The 20,664-nt window shown below is 35.4% G+C and overlaps 3 protein-coding genes across 18 annotated transcripts in view; 2 read left to right on the top strand and 1 right to left on the bottom strand.

The window, feature by feature from the left end:
* LOC110828127 (glycogen synthase kinase 3 beta homolog shaggy) overlaps positions 1-14,649 on the top strand; it is a 60,014-nt gene extending 45,365 nt beyond the window's left edge. For 3 of the 5 annotated variants that reach the window (XM_022060519.2, XM_022060521.2, XM_022060517.2), the window contains exons 4-8: positions 1,462-1,572; positions 2,483-2,720; positions 3,081-3,283; positions 8,304-8,490; positions 8,718-14,649. In XM_022060519.2, the coding sequence (XP_021916211.1) occupies positions 1,462-1,572; positions 2,483-2,720; positions 3,081-3,283; positions 8,304-8,490; positions 8,718-8,938 (960 nt within the window). In that variant the 3' untranslated portion in view covers positions 8,939-14,649. The remainder of the gene's footprint in view (positions 1-1,461; positions 1,573-2,482; positions 2,721-3,080; positions 3,284-8,303; positions 8,491-8,717) is intronic. The other 2 variants (XM_022060522.2, XM_022060518.2) reach the window with 1 other exon arrangement.
* A 6-nt stretch (positions 14,650-14,655) lies between these two features.
* On the bottom strand, positions 14,656-19,667 carry LOC110828130 (leucine-rich repeat-containing protein 58). Of its 5 annotated transcripts, none has more exons than XM_022060528.2 (5): positions 19,602-19,667; positions 18,141-18,823; positions 17,816-18,032; positions 15,499-15,688; positions 14,656-15,300 (listed from the first exon to the last, which is right to left on the bottom strand). In XM_022060528.2, the coding sequence occupies exons 2-5, from the start codon at positions 18,689-18,691 to the stop codon at positions 15,113-15,115; spliced, it is 1,146 nt and encodes a 381-aa protein (XP_021916220.1). In that variant the 5' UTR covers positions 18,692-18,823; positions 19,602-19,667; the 3' UTR covers positions 14,656-15,112. The 5 variants fall into 5 exon arrangements, with proteins under 5 accessions (XP_021916220.1, XP_021916219.1, XP_021916218.1 ...); XM_022060527.2 differs by lacking the exon at positions 19,602-19,667 and adding an exon at positions 19,336-19,571; XM_022060526.2 differs by lacking the exon at positions 19,602-19,667 and adding an exon at positions 19,131-19,287.
* The window catches only part of Dhc64C (dynein heavy chain, cytoplasmic), a 67,213-nt gene continuing 66,185 nt past the window's right edge, over positions 19,637-20,664 (top strand). For all 8 annotated transcript variants that reach the window (XR_015534690.1, XM_022060509.2, XM_022060511.2 and 5 more), the window contains exon 1: positions 19,637-20,036. Coding sequence is in view for 7 of the 8 variants with exons in the window: in XM_022060509.2 (XP_021916201.1) it covers positions 19,787-20,036 (250 nt within the window). In the remaining variant the exon portion in view is untranslated. The remainder of the gene's footprint in view (positions 20,037-20,664) is intronic.

Genomic DNA, 20,664 nt, shown 5'->3' on the forward strand with positions numbered 1-20,664 from the left:
AGTAAACTCCAAGAAGTAGAGTCCTTTAGAAACTAATATTTCACTCATGTAATCAAGGAATTTCCTGCGTTTTATGGAAACAGAGTTTATTAATGTGTTCTAAGAGCTCATCACTTTATCTTACTTAAACTGAGTCAGTTGAATCCAATCCATATCATCACATCCTATTTAACCTCAGTTTTATTATTATTCTCTACTCTCTGGACTTGTCGTCCATGTGACCTCTTCCCTTAAGGTTTTCCATCTAAGCTTATGAATTTACATTCTGTGCCATGCATGCTACATGCCCTGCTCTGATTTAACCACCTTAATAATATTGTTGAAGTGTACAAATTATGATGCATCTCTTCATACAATGTCCTCCATTCTTATATGTTACTTTGTGTTTTATATGTCTGAATATTTTCTGATCACCTTTTTTGCATTCACCTTCAACTTATGCTCTTGTTGGTCTTCTGGGTTGTAACAATATGTAGATTCGTGTCTGTGATGAATACTCCAGTCTGGCTAGTAGTGCCACCAGACCACTAAAATTACAGGAATATGGAGGGAATGTTTTCTATGCAACACAACAGCTGCATATCATCATCATCATCATCATCATTTCATATAATTTTGATGTAATTGTTGGGGAGGTTAATAATATTGCATTTTTGCACAACCTGACTTCTCCACCAGGATTCACCAATGACTTATAGGTTGATTGGTACCAAACAAGTCCTGATGCTGTTACAGTCCAGAAGTCTTAACAGTGACCTCTTCATTGCCATGAGGATCTCAAATCTCGCGTTGTCAGTTTATGATCTCAGATTTGAGATCATGTTTTGCACTCATAATGCATTTGTATATTTTAATATTTTCTTCCTTAGGTAGGAGATGAGATAAAAAGTTCTGAACTGAGTAGTGGTAGACATCTCCCAAATTTAATCTTTGTGAATGCTATTTTGGTTTGTTACTGGAATTCCCAAAGATTTAAACATCAAATTTTCAAAGGAATTGTTAATTACCTTAATGTAATGATTTAGTCTTACATTAAGGTGATGAGACTGAGCATTGTGACTAAGTGGTTAGCACTCCTGCTTTGTATTTGGGATATCCCAGGTTCAAATTATGGTCTACTTTATGACTTATCTCTTTAGTGTTTTTTCTCAGTCCTTCCAGGACTACTTCCTTTTATATACTTTACAGTTCAGTCTTTATTATTCATGCTGTTGGTTGAGGCTGTATAGCCTCATTAAATAAACCCAAAAGAAGCAAACACTCAAACACTGACGATGAGACATGAACATATACGCTTAGTTTTCTCCTTGTGTACTTCTACACAAGCCTTTTATATTATTGTCATCATCAAAACATTATAATTCTTATAAGCCAAGTAACAAAACTGAGGAATTCAGTTGCAGAAACAAACATTTACTGCCCAACCTAACCTAACTGATGTGTAATTTCAATACTTTTCAGAAGGATGAAGTGTACTTGAATCTAGTACTGGAATACATCCCTGAGACTGTGTACAAAGTTGCTAGGCATTACAGTAAATCCAAGCAGACTATACCTATTAGTTTTATAAAGGTGAGTGACTTGAGTTCTAATTGTTTATTATTTCACATGTATGTGATGTGCATTTTTAATGATGCTCAGAAACTGTGGTTGACATGAATGTTGTTTTGCTTTGTGTAAATTACCTCGCTTCATAGTGTAATATACTCAAGCCACCTGTAGCTCTAGTTATGTTTGAAACATAAAGCAAAAGTAATTTAATTTTGTATATTATTCCATGCATGTTCACTTAAACATGCGTATATTTAGATCATTTCAATAATGATGAGCGATAATTTTACTTTTGAATCTCACTAGTGCCTTGAAGAAAATTTTGATGATCAAATTACACAAATAGATATGTCTTAAATGGAAGATTGAAATATCATTTGAGATTTGGTACCTTATGAGAGAATTTGTTAATTTCAGAAGGGAACTTTGAGCCTGGCTAGAAGATACCTGTATCTTTTTCCATATCTAGATATTGTAGTAGCAGAGAAAGTAAGGCATTGGCCTCTGAGTTGTGTAACATGCCTGAAATTAGAAGGTAATTTTGTTTGTACACAAGGGGGTAAATCTGGTCTGTCACAAAATTCAGGTACCGGTTTTATTGTACATCAGTAACACACTGTATGTTGACAATAAACCATGGGATGTTAATATCTGTTTTATACAATACAAATTTCAAAATTAAGAACTGAATTGTTGTGTAAGATTTGAAGCTTTTCACAGTGACTGAATGAAGTTACGTCATCTTAGGTGGTCAGCCATGTGACAGAGGCAGAGACAGTCTCATAAATGTTGGGAATTAATCTTACTGACATACCCCAAGAAGCCTTTATTTGATTACTGTACTTTCAAGAATAGTAATTTAATTTATTATTGTCATTGTCATTGTCATCATAACAACACAATGTTTATAATTAATTTATTGTTTACACAGTTGTATATGTACCAGTTATTCCGGAGCCTGGCATACATCCACTCTTTGGGGATCTGCCATAGGGATATCAAGCCTCAGAACTTGTTGTTGGATCCTGAGACAGGTGTGCTCAAGTTATGTGACTTCGGCAGCGCTAAACATCTTGTCAAAGGGGAACCTAATGTTTCATACATCTGCTCACGATACTACCGGGCACCTGAACTTATATTTGGGGCCATTGATTATACTACTAAGATAGGTATGTCAGATTCTTCATTTAGTAGTTGAACGTAGAACACTGTCCATCACATTCCCCACATCTGAATGTGTCTGTGAATATGGTTGGATGCATAAACAAAGAATGGTCGTTACACATTGGTCACAAGAACAAATATGCAGTGATTCATAGTAATTAACTGCATCATTTCTTGTTATAATGGAGGTCTTAGAGTAGATTGTTGATGTTAAAGTATGACTGCAAACCATCTTATTGACTTCTTGTACAGAGTGCTGTAACTGTTGGATGAACTTCTCTTTGTAACGTCTTTTTACACATATATGTAAAAGTACAGGCTCTTAGTGTTTTATCTGCAGTAACACTTGCCTTGGTTTATTGCAGATGTATGGAGTGCAGGTTGCGTGTTGGCCGAGTTGCTGTTAGGTCAGCCTATTTTCCCCGGAGACTCTGGTGTTGATCAACTAGTTGAAATTATCAAGGTCCTTGGCACTCCTACAAGAGAGCAAATTCGAGAGATGAATCCCAACTATACAGAGTTCAAATTCCCACAGATCAAATCCCATCCGTGGCAAAAGGTATGGAAGGTATGGCGTTAGAGGTTATAGTAGCATGAGGAAAGTTAAACATACGATAAATCACACAGAGAACTGATATTGTGCTTACATGTTGAATGCTCAGAATTTATTGTATTATAAGAATGTAGGTACAAAGAAAGCATCTTTGTACAGCATATTTTGTTTAGTATAATCACACTGGGTTTTCTCTTTTTGAATTTGGGAACTTGGATATATAAAAGGGACATGAATTGTATCTGTCTGTGAGTAAATGTGTCAAGAATTGTCCTCAACTATACTTTAATATCATAAGTAGTCCTACTACAAGTATGAAGAATCCTTGGTGATTTGAAAAGAGTGTTTAACTAAATCAGATGTGTGGGAAATATATACTTCTAGGTTTTGAAAAAAATAGGGAACTTTTTTTCCCTTTAAACATTGTAAAATATGAGCAACTACAGGGATGATATATCTTCAGGGTAGACTGGAAGTTGAATGCAGCATACTTCTGTCTTTCAAACATTGAAGTTGTTTTAAAATTAATGGCTCTGTGTTCTTAACATGCTGTGGTGATAACTTTATTTGTAACATCGTCTCAGTGCGAAACAGGTATGTGGTGCATATGACAATATTAATCTGAACTCGTAAAGATTATAATGCCATGAAAAGAAGTTAGTGTGTCTACTTTTATTCATATACTTTATTCTGTGTGGTGAATTTACCAAGAACTACAAAGTAATAATTATGAAATTTTGTGATACATTCTGTGTATAATTCTCACTAGTGCAGATTCCCAGTGTCTTATGCAATAAACCCTTATCAAGCTTGGTGATTAAGTGCCTCAAGCATAATGTGTTAGGTAAATCCCATTGAACAAACTTAATGAAGTACTTTCGAATTACTCCTCTGATATCTGAAGTTACATATAAGCATCCTTACTTAGTTGCCTCTGCGGGTAGAAAATGAAAAGGCATGTTTTGGTAGAACGACATTTAGAAACTGCAACCACTCCTCTTGAAGCCACAAGCTTCTTCTTTCACCTGTCTCTCCATTTGGATAACTAGCTAACTCCATGGTGGCAGAACCCGCAGGTTTAACACCGGCAACACCAAAGTCTGCCACTGGCCATGATCCTGAGTCAACTCCATCCATTTGCCATCCTCACAGCCCACTTCCCTAAAGCCTTGTATCGACTGCGCGCGGCTGCCTCGCGAGGCAATGTTCGTTGCTTTGCCTCGCAAAGTCGATACCATGTTGCTACGCGTGGCAGAACGAACAATGCCGCGCTCGAACTTGGCTCGCGTCGAGCCAAATCTGAGCGGTTCTTTGTCCCGCGGCAAAGGGATTTCACTGTGCTGTATTCATGGTGATCTTGCGAGAACTGACGAACAGCGTCGATCACAGCCGAACACGCCTGCCGCGCTCGATGCTGGTAACCACGAGCACAATGAGCGAACGAACGAGTTTGCCGCGCACGAACAGGTGCGCGAGGCAGCCGCGCGCAGTCGATACAAGGCTTAAGATTCATCTTGATGTTTTCCTCCATCTCCTTTTGGTCTGCCCAGTGGTCTTTTTCCAGAAGGATTTCCTACCAAAATTCTGTGTGACCCTCCACCCACATGTGTGCTATATGTCCAGCCCAACAGAGCCTCCTAGATTTTACTATCCTCACTATGCCAGGTGACCCATACAATTCACGCAGCTGCTCATTATGCGTGTCGGCGGTTGTGTGACATAAGCACAGCATAAAAGATGGTGTTTTTTTATATTTTGGATATTGAAGTTTTTTCTGTGATGGTGTGCTTATATCTGCCATCTTCCTTACAGAAACATTAAGGAAATGTGTCCATGATGACTGTTTGGCCTTTTTCAAGGGATAGTCTGTTTCTTGAATTACAGACTTGAAATCCCAGTCTCTGTATGCATATTTTATCTCTATTTAATGCATGGCTTCATGTTATTCCAGCTTCTTGAATACAACTTCTGCTTGTCTCCTGTCTTCACTGGCAAGCATAATTATTTACACAAATGCAACAAAAATGGATTTGAACACTAAGATGAGAAAAACTTTAAATTAATAAATGTAAGACAAGTAATTTAAGTTAAACTTTTAATTCAAGAAAACCTTAAGAATGTAAATATTAAATGGAGTCCTGATGTTAATAGTCAAGGACCCTCTTTACCCTATCTTTGACTAGAGAGAAATAACATGCTTGCAAATAGTTTGCATCCTATTGTCCATTTTTATCAATATTTGTATTGCCTTGCCATTCACACACCATGGTTTCAGTCAGTGGAAGAAATATTGTCTCTTCGCCATTCTGTTTGATATGTTTATCATTTCTAGTTTCAGCCTGGTAAGGTGTGAGAGCTGTTGTTATTTTGAAACCATGTCTTTTTTATCACACTTTATAAACATAAAGGATTGCAGGAAGCTACTGTACATTGCTCAGAACATAGATGAAAGATGACGCACACTCGCATGTGAAAGTGATGGTTTCTTTTCCACTTTTACTTTTGTGATTGACTGAAATCTTCAGAAGTGGTGGTGCACATCATTATCATCATCAGACCCATCAGAGAAGGGATAGAATTTTTAAAGGATTTTGTATTTTATGGTGGCGATACCTGAAAATCTTCAGTGTTTTTCAGTTACTGATTGACGTTATGACTGCTGTCAATATATATCTCATGTGTATCTGGTCAATATGTTTTATGTTTTACTTTTTAAAACTATTTATTTTACATAATTCCCATTATCTAAGTTCAAACTCAAATGTGTTAAATGAGGACTAGCATTGAAGCAATGAATACTGTAATTAAAAAACAACGTTTGCTACATTTCTGCCAGTTCTGGATGGTTCAAGTAGGACTTGGGCTTTTCCTTGCAGTGCATGCTGCAGAGAATGTCTGTTCCAAAATGTACTACAGATCATCAGAAAATTAGAGTAAGTAGGGATCAGTAGTAGCTTGGGTATCCCAATAACCAGGACTTACCCTCCCTGACTCCTTACTAACAATTGTGGAAATTGTTTCAAAGTTTGAAATGTCATTTGCATTAAATGAATGGCTGAGTAGGAGGTGATGGAGTCTGCCAAACATGTTGAGAATGACCCATGAACAGTTTTCATGTGCTTGTATGGCTTGATGTTTAGATTTGTTCCATCAGAATCTTGATTCATCATGCTGAATTTGGAGGTATATGATTGCAGATCATTCACATTATATGAAGCTTTTGAAATGACAAAACTGTGTGTTACAATGTGTCATGTCCATTACATGTTTCAATGCGTGGTGAAGACTAAATACTGTACTTTTGTATGGCAGTCATTTCAAGAAGTTCCTCCATAGTAACTTGTTTATGGAAGCTGTAATGGCTGTTGGGTCCTATATAATTTCTGTGGAATCCTTTTGACATACATATTTATGATGCTGACTCTTCTTTTGAAGGAATTCATGGCTACTGAATGGATATTCTTTGTTTGTGGTTTTTAAGTATATTTTCAGAAGTCTCATTTGGTTAAACACTTGTTTTGGAACCAAAGGAAAGATTTGTGTTATTACAAATTATCTGCATATAAAGTGTTGTGGAAATTGTGACTGTTGATTTCTTATTCTTGTTGGAACGTTTATGTTACTCATTGACTTCAGTTTTCTTGCAACTACATTTTTTTTTTTTTGGTCCGGAGATGGGGATTAGCTCTATCTATTGGGCCTAACAACATAGGTACCTGATGACGGAGATAGAGCCCCATATCCGAAACGTCGTTTTATATTTTATTATTTCTTAGACGATGGAAAATATCCAAGGAAATTTTTATTCCAATGACTCACTGTCGTCACAAACTTTTAGATTTGATATACAATTTTTTTATCATAATTACATGCAATTGGGCTTTTTTACTGTCCATGTTTAATAGTATGCATTATTGGCTTTGATTATACAACTATACATAGATCCAGTGGATTGATACAATACTGAGGTAGCTGTTTTTGAACTGTGAACATATTTTAAATGTGATTGATAATGTTATAGATATCATAGATTGTTCCATACGCAGTAACAAGTTCCATACATATTAAGGACTTAGGCATTAGATTATTGTATTAACTTGGGAAAAATGCATTTTAGATGCATGGGTGATTGTAAGGTTTTTATGAGTATGAAAACCAAATGTGTCTTTAATGATTTTTAAAGTATAGTGAGTCAGTAATTGGCATTTGATTAATTCCTAAATTAACTATAAATTTATAAGCTCAGTCTAGTATTTGTCTTGGATGAAAATGTCTCGGTATTTGATAAGCTGTAGTTGCTTTCACTTGTGACCACACATGATGATGTCGTCATTCGGCCAGGCACTACATCCAATGCGATGGTCATTGACCTCAGACAACTTATGTCACTGCTACCATTTTTCAAAGAATAAAGGTCATGTTTTGATGGACTGCCCCCCCCCCCCCCACACACACACACAAATACTTACACTACCTATGAGAGCATTCACAAATATAAAATATAGAGGCACATAACTGAATGAAAGTGCCACAATTGTTATACTATGCATACATTTTCTAACTTCTTGCTGTGTCTTGGTTCTCATACTATATTAAAATCTGTGTGATTAAGTATTGTATTCTACATAACAGTAACGGACATGACAAATGACTCCAAACAGCAATGCAAATCCAAGCTGATAAATGTTTTCTTTTTTCAAAACTTAAAGAAAATTATGCATGGGGAACGTGTGATCCAAAATGCATTAGACAGGAAGTAAAGTAATCTCTTACAAGGTTTGCATGGAGTGGTGTAATATTTGGGAGAAGGATATGTTAATGGCTTCATTTCACATGCTCTTTTTTATTTCGTGTTTCATTTTCATGTCAGTTATTACCTTTTCTGTCAGCTTTGTTTATTATGTGAATATAATATTTCTTTGACTACATGTTACAGTGTTTATATGCCATCATCAGGCATAAAACATGGTAAGTACATATAATATAGTTGATCTAAATACACAAGGATATGTTGTGTTTCATGTGTTGATGGCAGGTGTTCCGCGCTCGCACACCACCTGAGGCAATTGATCTGGTATCACGGCTGCTAGAGTACACACCTTCGTCCCGCATCTCTCCACTTCAGGCATGTGCCCACACTTTCTTTGATGAGCTACGGGAGACAAACACACGGCTACCAAATGGTAGGGAACTACCACCATTATTCAACTTCACAGAACAGGGTGAGTAACATCTCTGGATTAGTTAATTCTTTATAATTCCTTGATAGGTACCCATTGGTAACAGACAACAGAAAATTAATATGCACTGACTTCACTGTACTTCATTACATATTGACTAAACATAAATTTATAGGGCATTCATATGTCATGAATGACACCTTTAACTAATGATTTGAATATATTTATTTCTTGTGTATATTGATTACATTTTCCACTTGTGCTCTTAGAACTGACCATTATGCCATCTCTAAACATGTTGCTGTTACCGCGCCACGCACAGGAAGGCCCTGGAGGAAGTGGTATAAATTCAGGAGCAGATGGGAGTGGTGGGGCTTGCAGTAACCCAGGTATCAGTGCATCATCTGCAGATGCCAACTTAATGGTAACATCTGATCCTAATGTCCCATCCCCCAGTGGAGCAGCAGCAGCAGCATCTGGAATGGCTTGAGATAGCCCATTTGTTTAAACTCTGCAACACAACACTACGTCCACACCAAACAACTAGACCAACTATCAAGACCAAAACTAGCAGCAGTGGTAATATAACGACAAGTTTGATCTGTTTGAAGAACTGTAAAACAAGATGTAGAGAGAGGGAAGGGTGGGAGACACAAGCAACAGAAGGCAATCATCTTACACATGTCTGGGGAATGACCTGAACTACGTCTGTAACCGAAGGCTCATATAATGACAACAGAACATTCTGTAGATGCAAATGACATTATAGAAAATGCTGAAGATTCAGTGTGGAATGCCATACCTTTCTTTTATTATTTGATGTACATTATGGAGAAAAGGAACTCAGAGAAAACTGAAAATCTGATAACATTAAAGAGAACGCGAGATTTAAAGTGGAAGTAAATGTGGACAACTTGCATTGTTCAGTTCTCCCACAGCCTAAGATTTCATTTACATCTCTCACAGCCTGAATCAAATAAATAATAAGGGAAGTGGGGGGCTTGGCACATTTGGTTTCTGTATCAAAATGTGTGACAGCCTTCTATTTTATATGTATCAAAATGAACTATGAAATCAAACATGAAGATATCCTTCAGTAATTTATAATTTGGCCATGATATAATACATTTTGATGTGTAGTGAAAAGAAACAAAGATTATCTACAGTAAACCAAATGTACAATTTAAATCTGGTTCCATCTTTGTACATATATATTTCAATTATAAATTACTTAACAGATGTATTAATAGTTTTTCCCCTGATTATCCGCCAGCTGTTTCTTTGCATTATCTACTGAAAGCTAAAGCTACCAGATACTGTAATTATTGAGTGAGTGGTAGAGCAGCATGAAATTTGCTGAATAATAATTAAATGTGCAGTTTTGTGTAAATGTTAAGAAAAGTTATGGGATTGTATTTCCTAATTTTTTTTATTATGAATGAAAAGTAACATTTTGGCTTTTCAAGCAAGACAGAAATAATTAGGGTGAATTTCTTTTGTATTCTAAAAATGGTTTGAATGGGAGGGGGGGGGGGTTGTTGAGATTGTTTATTTTAACTATTTTTTAAAATTGTAAATCCTTTTACATGTTGACCATTTCAAAACCGACGATACATTATATTAAATACAGTGGTTTCACTTATAACCTCATATTTTACCACACTGATTTGTTTTTAGCTTTAGTAGCTGTGTGAGGGGTGGATCAAATTTTAAAAAGAAAAGTTTGGTGCTTTCATAAAGATGAACTATTTGCCTGGCTGTTATGCAATATGTAAGAGCTCGTAATTTGTATGGACTATTTATATTTTATTTTCAATATGGTGTTAGCTTGTGGAGGAGAGGAGATGGAAAATGTGTAAGTGTTTGTTTGATTGTTTGCTTGCTAGGGTGGGGGGTGAGAGTGAAGATTATGTCAAGAATAATGCCATTCATTTGTGCTAGAGACAAACTTTTGAACTAAGTTCGAGGATTTGACACTTTCCTGTAGGTGTATTGAAATTGCCAGCAACACTTGTTTCTCCACATGTAGAAATAAATTATAGCAACCTTAAACATTACAGAGTAGTCTACACAGAACTTAATCATTTCACTTCTATGCTTCTGTAGTTACTAAGATTATTTTTTCATGTATTTCCATGTACAAAATATAATACAATAATCTAATGATCTAGTATTTCATGGCAGAATTAATGAAATGTAAAGACACAACTAAGATCTAAGTTTGTTCCATACCTATAACAATCATTGATAATTTTTGATCTTACTTTCTTTGTCCTATCTGAGGTTATGCATTCTCATGGTTGCCAAATGTTGAACAGTGGATATCCCTGCATGGCATGCTGGAAGGAACTCCTACAGAGTGAACCACTGGAACTAATTTCAATATTTGATTAGTTATAAAACTAGTGAAAAGTTATTGGGTACCGATGATTATGGGTCTGCTCATGAATAGGTGTCTCTCCTCTAAACAATACTGCCAGCTGCCTCTGCAATTATCACAGATTTCTAAAAAGGGCAGTCAAAATATCCTCCGCTTCATGAGGAATGTACATATAAATATGATGATGAAAGATTTAGACATCTTGGTAACTTTTGAACATGCTGAATTATTTGGTACACTGTTAAATAATATATATATTAGAAACAATGAATTTATTTCCTTTTGTTTCTAAATAAAATTGATTAGCATATATGGGTTTATGCTCTGTATTGATAATTCCCTAGTGCAGTTTTTGAATAATGCATCCTTTTTATTTGTTTGATGGTTTCAATTGGAGTGTCTAGTTTGATCAAAACTTTGTGGTAAGGAATTGTATGCTGTGAACATGGCAAAGTAACAGTGGTTTCATCAGTTTCGGAGATGGAAAGGTCAAGACTAAGTGTGAAATTGTTGGAATAGTAATGCAGTTGGCTCTTGTCATCACAAATCATGAAAGGAATAAATGACCATCCCATTTTCATTCTCATAAGGTGTCCTGTTTAAGAGTTGTGCCACGAGTATCACTTGGATCATGCTCAATCATTGATGGTTCCAAGAAAAGTTATTTGTCATGCATATTATGTGGAGCACCTTACCTTGTAAGAAATCATACCAGCTGTTGAAGCAATACATGCATTTCCATCCACAGTGGAATAGAGGTTATGGATGGAGTTACATTTGTTTTGGAATGAATGTTCTACTTTCATCTTCTGAACAGGTAATTCCTCAAACATGGTAGTGGGCTAGTTTTTCTGTGTGTACGTATGTGCCTTTCAGCTTTCAGAACAAAATAAAGATGGCTCCATTTTCCTACTACTTCCAAAAGCAACCCATTTTCTCAAGTCGAATATCTTTCTAAATGTCTGCTTTGTTTACATAACTGTACCAGCTGATATTTGATGTATGTATGAAAAACATAAATGCCTTTGACTCAGCAGCTGGCTGACAACAGAGCTGTGTGGCAAGTGACAGTTCTTGGTTTTCCTGTAGTGTTGAGTGTATTTGTGTTTAAATATTTGATGATTAACAGTATTTACTGACATAAAAGTAATTGGTTAGCCTATCCATATTGTGTGCAGACAATCCCACAGTGGTGACACTCTTCTGTTCCAACAGTTTCCATACAGCATCTCTTCTGGTGGCACGTTCTGTGACATAATTCTTTAATTGTTCCTATTGCCATGAAAACTGGTCCTAACATGTACTGTCGACAAGCTGGGTCTTCTGTGAAGCTGGTTGCTTTACAGTATTTTGTCTTGCAGAAAGAACAAATTTATAAAAGGCCTGTAGTCAAGATTGTTGTTTCTCCTTACTGAGTTCCAGTCTCTAAACTCCTCCGTAATATGTATTTCACAACATATGGAACTCATATCTGTTGTACATTTCAGACGTTTTCCCTGCCTGCCCCTTACGGTTCACATAAAGAGAAAAGTATTGTATTTCTAGCTACTTGATATCTGTTAATATGTATACTGTTTGTTAACATTTTAAATAAGACACTTTCAGCAAATAGTTTTCGTTTTGTTTAAATATTTAAATGAGGAGAGTATATAACAAATGTAATTGTTGAATTCTGCCTCAGGACCTAACACTAAACTTTTAATTTTTTAATATAAAAAGATGAGTCAGTTTGGTCTGAAGCAGAAATTGTAGCATGCTGTAAGAAAAATGAGGTTCTTATTTTCCTGCAAAGCCATTTTGTGTACCATGTGCTGTGTAATATAATGGAATGCCCGTGTCCAAATTGAGATCAAAGCGAAGTAGTGAATGTGTGCTAACATTTGTTAGGAATATTGTTATAAACGCAGAATGCATTATTGAATATGCAATATTTTTTTTAGACCCTAGTCAACATGAACATGTAAACATACAATGTCTGTAATTTTTGCTGTCAGGACTCGATTTACTTTTTCTCCGATTATGAGTCATTTGTATAAACAGTTTGTCCGTTAGTATTTGTCTGTAAGATTTAAAAGTGTGAAAAATTGTAGCAAGTAAGCTTTCCAAGAAATAATTGCACATTTGTAATGCATAAAAATGTTGTGGGCACCTTCATAATAAGTTATAAAAAATGGCAGAATTCATATTGTATGTGTAATTTGGTATGGCTGGTGCTGCATTATAATAAGAATCTATTAGATTTCATTGTGCATGAAAGTTATAGCTTCATTTTTTAACTTTTCTTAAATGAGAAACATTTCCTCAGCATAAAAACATAAAAAATGACTAGTTATAGTTGTTATAGAGTGCATACTTAGCACCTCAGGAAAGAATATAAATAAATAAATATATATATACATATAAATATCTAGAGCATCAATCCAGTCAATATAAGAATTTGAATAATATGCAGTAGAGTTTCACATATCAGGCCTTTTCAAATTAGCTTTTGCTGCACCAGTTTTTTTTCTTGAAAAAAAAAGTCATAACTGTAATGAAATTTGAAAGCAAACAATGCCTGTATTTGTAATTATGTGTAATGTGTGTATGGATGATTAGAAGATAGAGCGGAACATTACAGAAAAGGGCATGGGAATTGCAAAGATGTTGCTGTTGTTTCATTTCAGCAGCTTATGAAACCTGACTGACTTATAGGATCTGTTTCTAATATGCAAGCTGTCATCAAAATAATAATAATAATAAAAAACTTGTTAAGTGTGTATTAATAGTTTTTAAAAGATGGCAGTGTGTTTCCTGAATGATCTATGTCATTGTTAAACTAAACAGAAACATACTATAATAATAAATAATACTTGTGGACATGTGCATTTCTGTACAAAGTTTAAACAATATGATATTTGGGGGCACCATTTTTATAGCTGAATAGATGTTTGTGGCGGTTATGTGTAACTTCACAAGACAAAAAAAAGTAGCAATGGTTGGTTTACATGTAAGAAATAAGATAATACTTAAAAGTATGGATATACATAACAATTCCGTAAGAGGCGAGATATTGCGAGAAAGATCTTCCGTGTTAAATTTTTCATTCCACGGAGGGTTTCTTTGCACTTCCTTTATTATAGAGGTAGTGATATGCCATCTTGTATTTCTCTCCAAGAGTTTTTATTGCTGTAAATAATCTACTGCTTTACCATCTTTATCATTATTTTCTTGATATATTTAAACATGTTCAAAACAGAATAGTTGTTAGAGAAAACAGACTTGTGTCAGTTAAGCTATTTGTGTGTCTGTCAAAAATTTGCCTGTTGCTGATACAAATTTATAAAATAAAATGCTGACACTTAAAAAAGAGAAAAGTAGAGAAATGTAATCCATCCAAACTAGGGCACATGGATAAACTGAGCACATATATGAAGAAATGCTTTTGTATTGATGTGCTGTAAACATATTCTGTAAAAAGAGAACCATTTTTATAGGTTAAATGTTGTACCCATCAAGATGATAACACACACACACACACACTCATCAAATGTATTTGTACAGTATGTTTCGGAAATTGTGAGACTTGTTATCGAACAGGTTCTTGATTTCTAGATCACTATTCTCCAAATAATGTGTGGTAGTTATCATACTAGGTGAAATGAATTTTTAAATCTTTTCTCTTCTCTAAGTTGAAAGCAAAATTCGCTATCTAGCGTGACAAATTATTTAAAAGAATATGCACGGCCACTGCCTTGCCACGTACCAACTGCTGTGTAAAAGAAATAATAAAACTTGCTTTTCAGAAAAATAAAGAACATGAAAAGGAATTAAATAAGTAATGCAGATTTGTACTTTAAAGTGCAAAAATATTATTTTTATTCCTCTCTTAAAACATACAACCACATTTTGTATTGTACAGTTGCACATTCTGTGAATCTGAACATCTTAGAAGAGACCAATTCATATTCAAAAAAAATATCTTAGATAGTGAACAATCATTACTCCAACAGCCATTGTTTGAACCTCTGCAATAAACTAACTTTTAGTACTAAATTAAATTACACATATATACAGATTTTTGCTGTCGTGTAGAAATTCTTGATGTCCAAGTTCAAAAATTGTGAATTTTTAATTTTCCCAATGTTTTACAGCTTCTAATTCAGGATTCATTTCTTTTTTCTCAAAATTTTAAGCACATTTGCACTAAGTTATGCATACATTTTATAAGTAATTAGGAACGTGTAATACAAATTTAGGAACTTTCTTGAAATACGAATACACTGAATTGAGCAGAGGAAGAGTTTAACCAAGCAGAACTTTCTTCATCATATTACTGTTGGCATAGCCATAAGTTCCTGATTCATCAACTTCACTGTTGCAGTCATCTTCAATACATTTGGATGAACAAAGGTATTGCAGCAGGGGAATGCGATACTTTCCACAGAAGTCCACGAATTTGATATGCTCCACTCGGTTGTCAAAGAATACACCTTCAAGATAGAAAAGAGATCTATTTTAAACCAAAGAATTAAATCCAAATATTGTATTAACCCACATTTTCACTTAAGGTGATGGTGTAAATTAGCAGCTGAATCATGATTATATGGTTTGGAGATAATAGTGCATAAAACAATATAATTTATACAGGAAGCAATAAACAAACTATTGCCACATAGTATGTCTACTACCTTTGCACGTAGGGTTAACACAGTGATGAGCACTATTTAAGTATTCAATTAGACTCCTTGGCAGGTCTGGAGCTCCGTATGGTATCCCATGAACCTTGATTGCTCTCCCAGCATGTTCTAGAAGACTTGGAGGACTGAGTGTCATATTGCTTACAAAGCGTACCACCAGTGGATTATCGCGTAAACTTAACTAAAACAAAGAAAGTAAACAGTTGTTTGAAAATTATCAAATTCTGTTATAAGATTTTTAGGCTTGAGCCATAATGGGTTTTCCATCATATGGTCTCAATGCATCTGAAATTAAAAATGCAATATTCCATTACTACATGCAGGCAGAATTGTAAAGATAAATTGCTACCATCTTGTCTTTACCAGGTGCTAGATGAAACACTTTACAGATTTGTACATTTTTTTTAAAAAATACTTATAACCAAATTAATTCAACCAAATGAAATTAACATACTGACTTTGTGATTGGACATTTTAAAGCATTGGTTTATCTAACAGTCATCTGAAATGTGAGCAAATTATTCTAATTCTTTCCTCATACCACAAAGATTTTTCATCAGGGCAATGGAGGCAGCAAAGACCTCTGAAATGTAAGTAAACTTCTACCAGACTACATGGTGCAGCAACCCAGAAGACAGCCATATTCAGTTCTTTTGTGTTCTGTTAATTTTTCCCCTTCATAAACTTATTGTTATATTTGTAAAAGTCAACAGCACTTTTCTCCAGCTTTAGTATAAATGAATGTTGCTGATGCACAAAAATGTATCTGTTTATCAGCACATCAATTTTTCTCAGACACTTTTTACAAAATTGGAGTTCAACAAACTCACATGTAGCATGTATTAAAAGTTTCTTAAGACATAATGGTTATTCATGTGCAACATGGAAATTTAATGTCTGAGCAAAAATGCCCTTGCTTAATCATCAGTTTACTATATATATATATATATATATATATATATATATATATATATATATATATATATATATATATATATATACACACACACACACACACACACAACCTGTTCAAAACTCAATAGACACTGCTGCCGGCATGGCACAGCTAATTATCAAAATATGGTTTGAATTTCCAGTCTCTCAAAACAATCCATTAACTGAAGATTTCTGTCTTCTGGGTTGTTGCGCTGTGTAGTCTGGTCGATGTTAACCAACGTTTCAGAGGTCATACTGCCTCCGTCATCAGGGCGATGAATATGCCAATAGGGTGTGAGAAGTTGGATTTTATAGGCAGGGAAGTGAAAGGTGTAGCCTGCCCCGAGCCAATGGGAGCAGGTATGGGAGTGGACCAATGGTAGCACGTGGGCGAGGGTGGGAGAGGGAGAGATTGTAGAGAGAGAAAGGTGAGTGTAGTTGTATGCCTATAAAATCCAACTTCTCACACCCTATTGGCATATTCATCGCCCTGATGACGGAGGCAGTATGACCTCTGAAACGTTGGTTAACATCGACCAGACTACACAGCGCAACAACCCAGAAGACAGAAATCTTCATATTCACCGCTGTGAGAACCTCAAGTCTTACATAATCCATTAACTCTTCACTGAATGACACTGCAAACTGTACCAAAAAGACCTGTCCTTTAAAAATTGGGAGATGACTAAGGACTTGTATTTCATAACAAATGTGCAATATGTATCTACCCATTAACATTCCAACTACACTGTGATATTAGAATATTTACAGTACATAGTAGACATAGATTTTTCACATAATATTAGGATGGCAAAAATGTATTTGTATATTATTAAATTTCTACAAATCATTCCATGGTGAAGTGAGTCCCTTAGCAAGACGTATTTTCCATGCTATCTCACATGTGAGAACAAATGCAACAATAATCTGTTGACAACAGAAAGGAATTAAATTAAAAAAGGTACTGCATGAAGTCCAATGTCCAAAATTGTTGTCTGAAAACATGAATGGAAGAGACCACTCATATGGTCTAGATGCAGACAGGATTCCCAATGGCCACAATAAAGTTTAACTTATGTGGCTATATGAACTGTTATAACAACTGATATTGAAATGCAGAAAGTTGCCATGTAGTATGCTTTAGACTATAAAATGTCTACAAATGTAAGGTCAGTGTAGAAGCAAAGACAGGCTCATTTATAAAATAAGATTAGCTAAATGCATGAGAAAAGTGGGCAGCAATTTCTCTGCAAAGTTCCATCAGACAATTTCCCATTGACTCTAAGCTGCTGATTCTACAGATAAAATGGATATAATGTACAAACCTGTTTCAGGTGTGCCACTGTCACAAATGAAGAAATGCAATACAAACCTCTGTTAAACATTTTAAAGCAACAATTTCTGGTGGAAGAGTCCGAAGCTTGTTTTTATGCAGTAAAAGAGATTTGAGATTCTTGAGATTTGCAATCGTAGCTGGAAGACTTTCCAGAATGTTGTCACTTAGGTTCAAGGCTTGCAACTGTTTTAGCTTGCCAACAGAATCTGGTACATGAACAAGTTTGTTCCCACCAATATACAAGATCTGAAGCCTGCAAAGATTAAAAGGTTATTGCCACATGAATATTAATATGTATAATGATACATAAATGAAAGAATAAAAATAAATTAATATATAAACTGAAAAGTAATGCCTTTACCCATGTAGTTTCCAAATGTCTTTGGAGATTTCCCTTAGATGATTGCCTCCCAAATAGAGATACTTCAAACTTGTAACTTCAAGTATTTGCTCAGGAAAGGAGGTAATATTGTTTCCACTGACATTCAGTTCTTTGAGATTTACAAATGAACCAATGGATTTTGGAAAAGAATCACTGTCCAGATTATTATTCTTGGCAATAAGACATCTAAGAGGGCATTCTGACAGTATTTCCGGTAGTTCTGTTAGTCCATTAGAACTGACATCCAAGACCTTTAAGATTTTAAATTTATTCATATTTAATGGTAGTATATTAATCGTATTGTGGTGTAATAAAAGAGTATCTACATTTTCCGGGTCTTTCGTTTCCATATCTACAAAATGCTCAATATTGTGGTAAAGAGTATGTGTATCTAACATTAAGTACGAATAGTCAACAGTGCGGTGCAGGCCATCACTATCACTGCTATCTGATGTGTAATCTTCCATCTTAACTACAAGAAAACTTGTATTCAACCACTCTTGTTGCACTGACGTAAACCAAAAGAACATTTTAACAATGACAAGCCACTTTGCTGAGTAACATCCTGAAACAGCCGATACGTTATCTCCTCTTTCCCCAAGCTATCTCCGCATATGTCGCAATCAGCTGTTAAAATAAGGAAGATTCCCCCTCTCCACAACCTAAACCAGAAACAAAAAGTAATGTAGGGGTATCAATCAGCATTACAAAAGGATTACATATTATGTCTCACATCTAACAAACGAATATGGGTTACTTTAATTTTGACATAGTTAACAAAACGAATATGGGAATCAGTCATGGCCAGAAGACTATAGCTTTATTATGCATAACGCACTGAAATATGTCCAACGTTTCGATCTAAGAAAATCCATCATATCCTACTTCCATTTAGTGCCTTTCACACTCCTGTCAAAAGACAACGGATCAACAGCAACAGACATAGCAAATCAGAATCACCAACATTACCTATTTTAATTTACTCTCTTGGATAAACTCAGTGACCAATATTTACAAATGTTTTGTGATTGCCAGAAAATTCCAGTGGGAGGATTTAACACACAGTTGTGGCTTAAAATTATTATGGTGCTAAAGTATTATGGTCTAAAATAAAGTGACTTCAGTTCAGCGTTGAGGTTATGCTCCCAAAACTCTAGCCATGTGTACTCCATACCAATTCTCAGGAAGACGATAACAAACAGGCGGCTCTTCATATTGTAAGATTTCCCGATGACGTTTTCGGCCTTGAAGAGGTCATGTAACGTGGCGTAAAGACTTTTACTTTATTCTTTTCTCCCACAGAAGCATATTCTACGAAAGAGCTTTCTGATAACAGTTAATAGCAACTGATTATTTACGAAAATATAGACAAGCTGATCTGCTATTTAACACTTCTTTTCTTGCTGTTATTACTTTATTCACAGTAATCTCGATAGTAACCTGGTATAAGTATTGATGTTGGTAGATCGTACGATTCCGAGAGAACCCGAACACTTGAAGTACGATCGCCAAGTTGGCTATGGCAGTGTGGTGATTCATCGATATTAGGGAGTGGTAGTGCTTATTAATGTTGGAGTAGAAGGTTTTTAACATGGCTCTCGTATAAGAATCAGATTTGTTGAATAATGGGTGATTCTTTAGAAGGAGGGACTGGAGAGGGATCTCCAGTGACCGAAAATGTCGCAGTTGTCGATTACTCCGCTTTTGCAAATTATTTGAAAAAGGCAGTTACCATTCTGTTACCAGAGGACGAAGATTTAATTCCTCCGGCTTTAAATGCAGCATTAAATGATCGCAATAATCAAGACTGTATTCAGAAATTTCTAAGCGATCCTCAGGTTTCGTGCTTGCTGGTACAGCGAGCACCTTCAAAAGGTTGGTTGTTAATAGATGTTGAAGAGAATCATTTGACATTGACCTTTGACATTGCCCAGTTAATTAATGTTACTGCAAGGTTATGGGCTGTTTGCACATTCTTGTAATTTAAATCGAATTTGCACAGTAGCATAAATGTCTGGAAGAAACTACAGTATGGTTGAGTAGGATTTGAGATTTTCATAGCAGAGAACTTGAAGAAGGCTATCTTATGTTTTCTAGTGTGGTAGAAATTTACCAACATTACAAGGGTCCTTGCTGACTGTATTATCAGGACAGTGAGTAAGGCATGCATGAGATGCAGGAACCAGTCAGTCAAGGTAGAACCTGATGAAGGGAGACAAAAAGAAAAGGAGGCATACCTAAGCCTGACCAGAAGGGGGGTGGGGGTGAAGGATATGAAAGAGAGTTTCCTTGTGCATGGCTTACTCACAACCCTGATTATGGAGACAGCAAAACTTATGAAAGTTGTAAAATCTCTACCAGGCTACACTGTGCTTCACCCCAGAAGACAGCCTTCTTCGGATTTCCACCATGCAAACATCAAAACCTACTGGGTACCTATTATTTGTTTGGTTATGGAACATAGTTACATTAATAATGTAGTTCTACAGCTAACATAATCAAT

Source organism: Zootermopsis nevadensis, unplaced genomic scaffold, assembly GCF_977971745.1.
Source record: "Zootermopsis nevadensis isolate Lab colony 2312 unplaced genomic scaffold, Znev_1.0 Znev_ptg000011l, whole genome shotgun sequence".
In the NCBI taxonomy this organism is placed as follows: Eukaryota; Metazoa; Arthropoda; class Insecta; order Blattodea; family Termopsidae; genus Zootermopsis; species Zootermopsis nevadensis.

Coding starts and splice junctions, on each gene's coding strand:
- LOC110828130 (XM_022060528.2), bottom strand. CDS start 18,691: ATGTTCTTTTGGTTTACGTCAGTGCAACAAGAGTGGTTGAATACAAGT. Junction 15,689..17,815: donor CTTTAAAATGTTTAACAGAG/GTTTGTATTGCA, acceptor TCTTTGTTTTAG/TTAAGTTTACGCGATAATCC. Junction 15,301..15,498: donor TGTTAACCCTACGTGCAAAG/GTAGTAGACATA, acceptor TCTATCTTGAAG/GTGTATTCTTTGACAACCGA.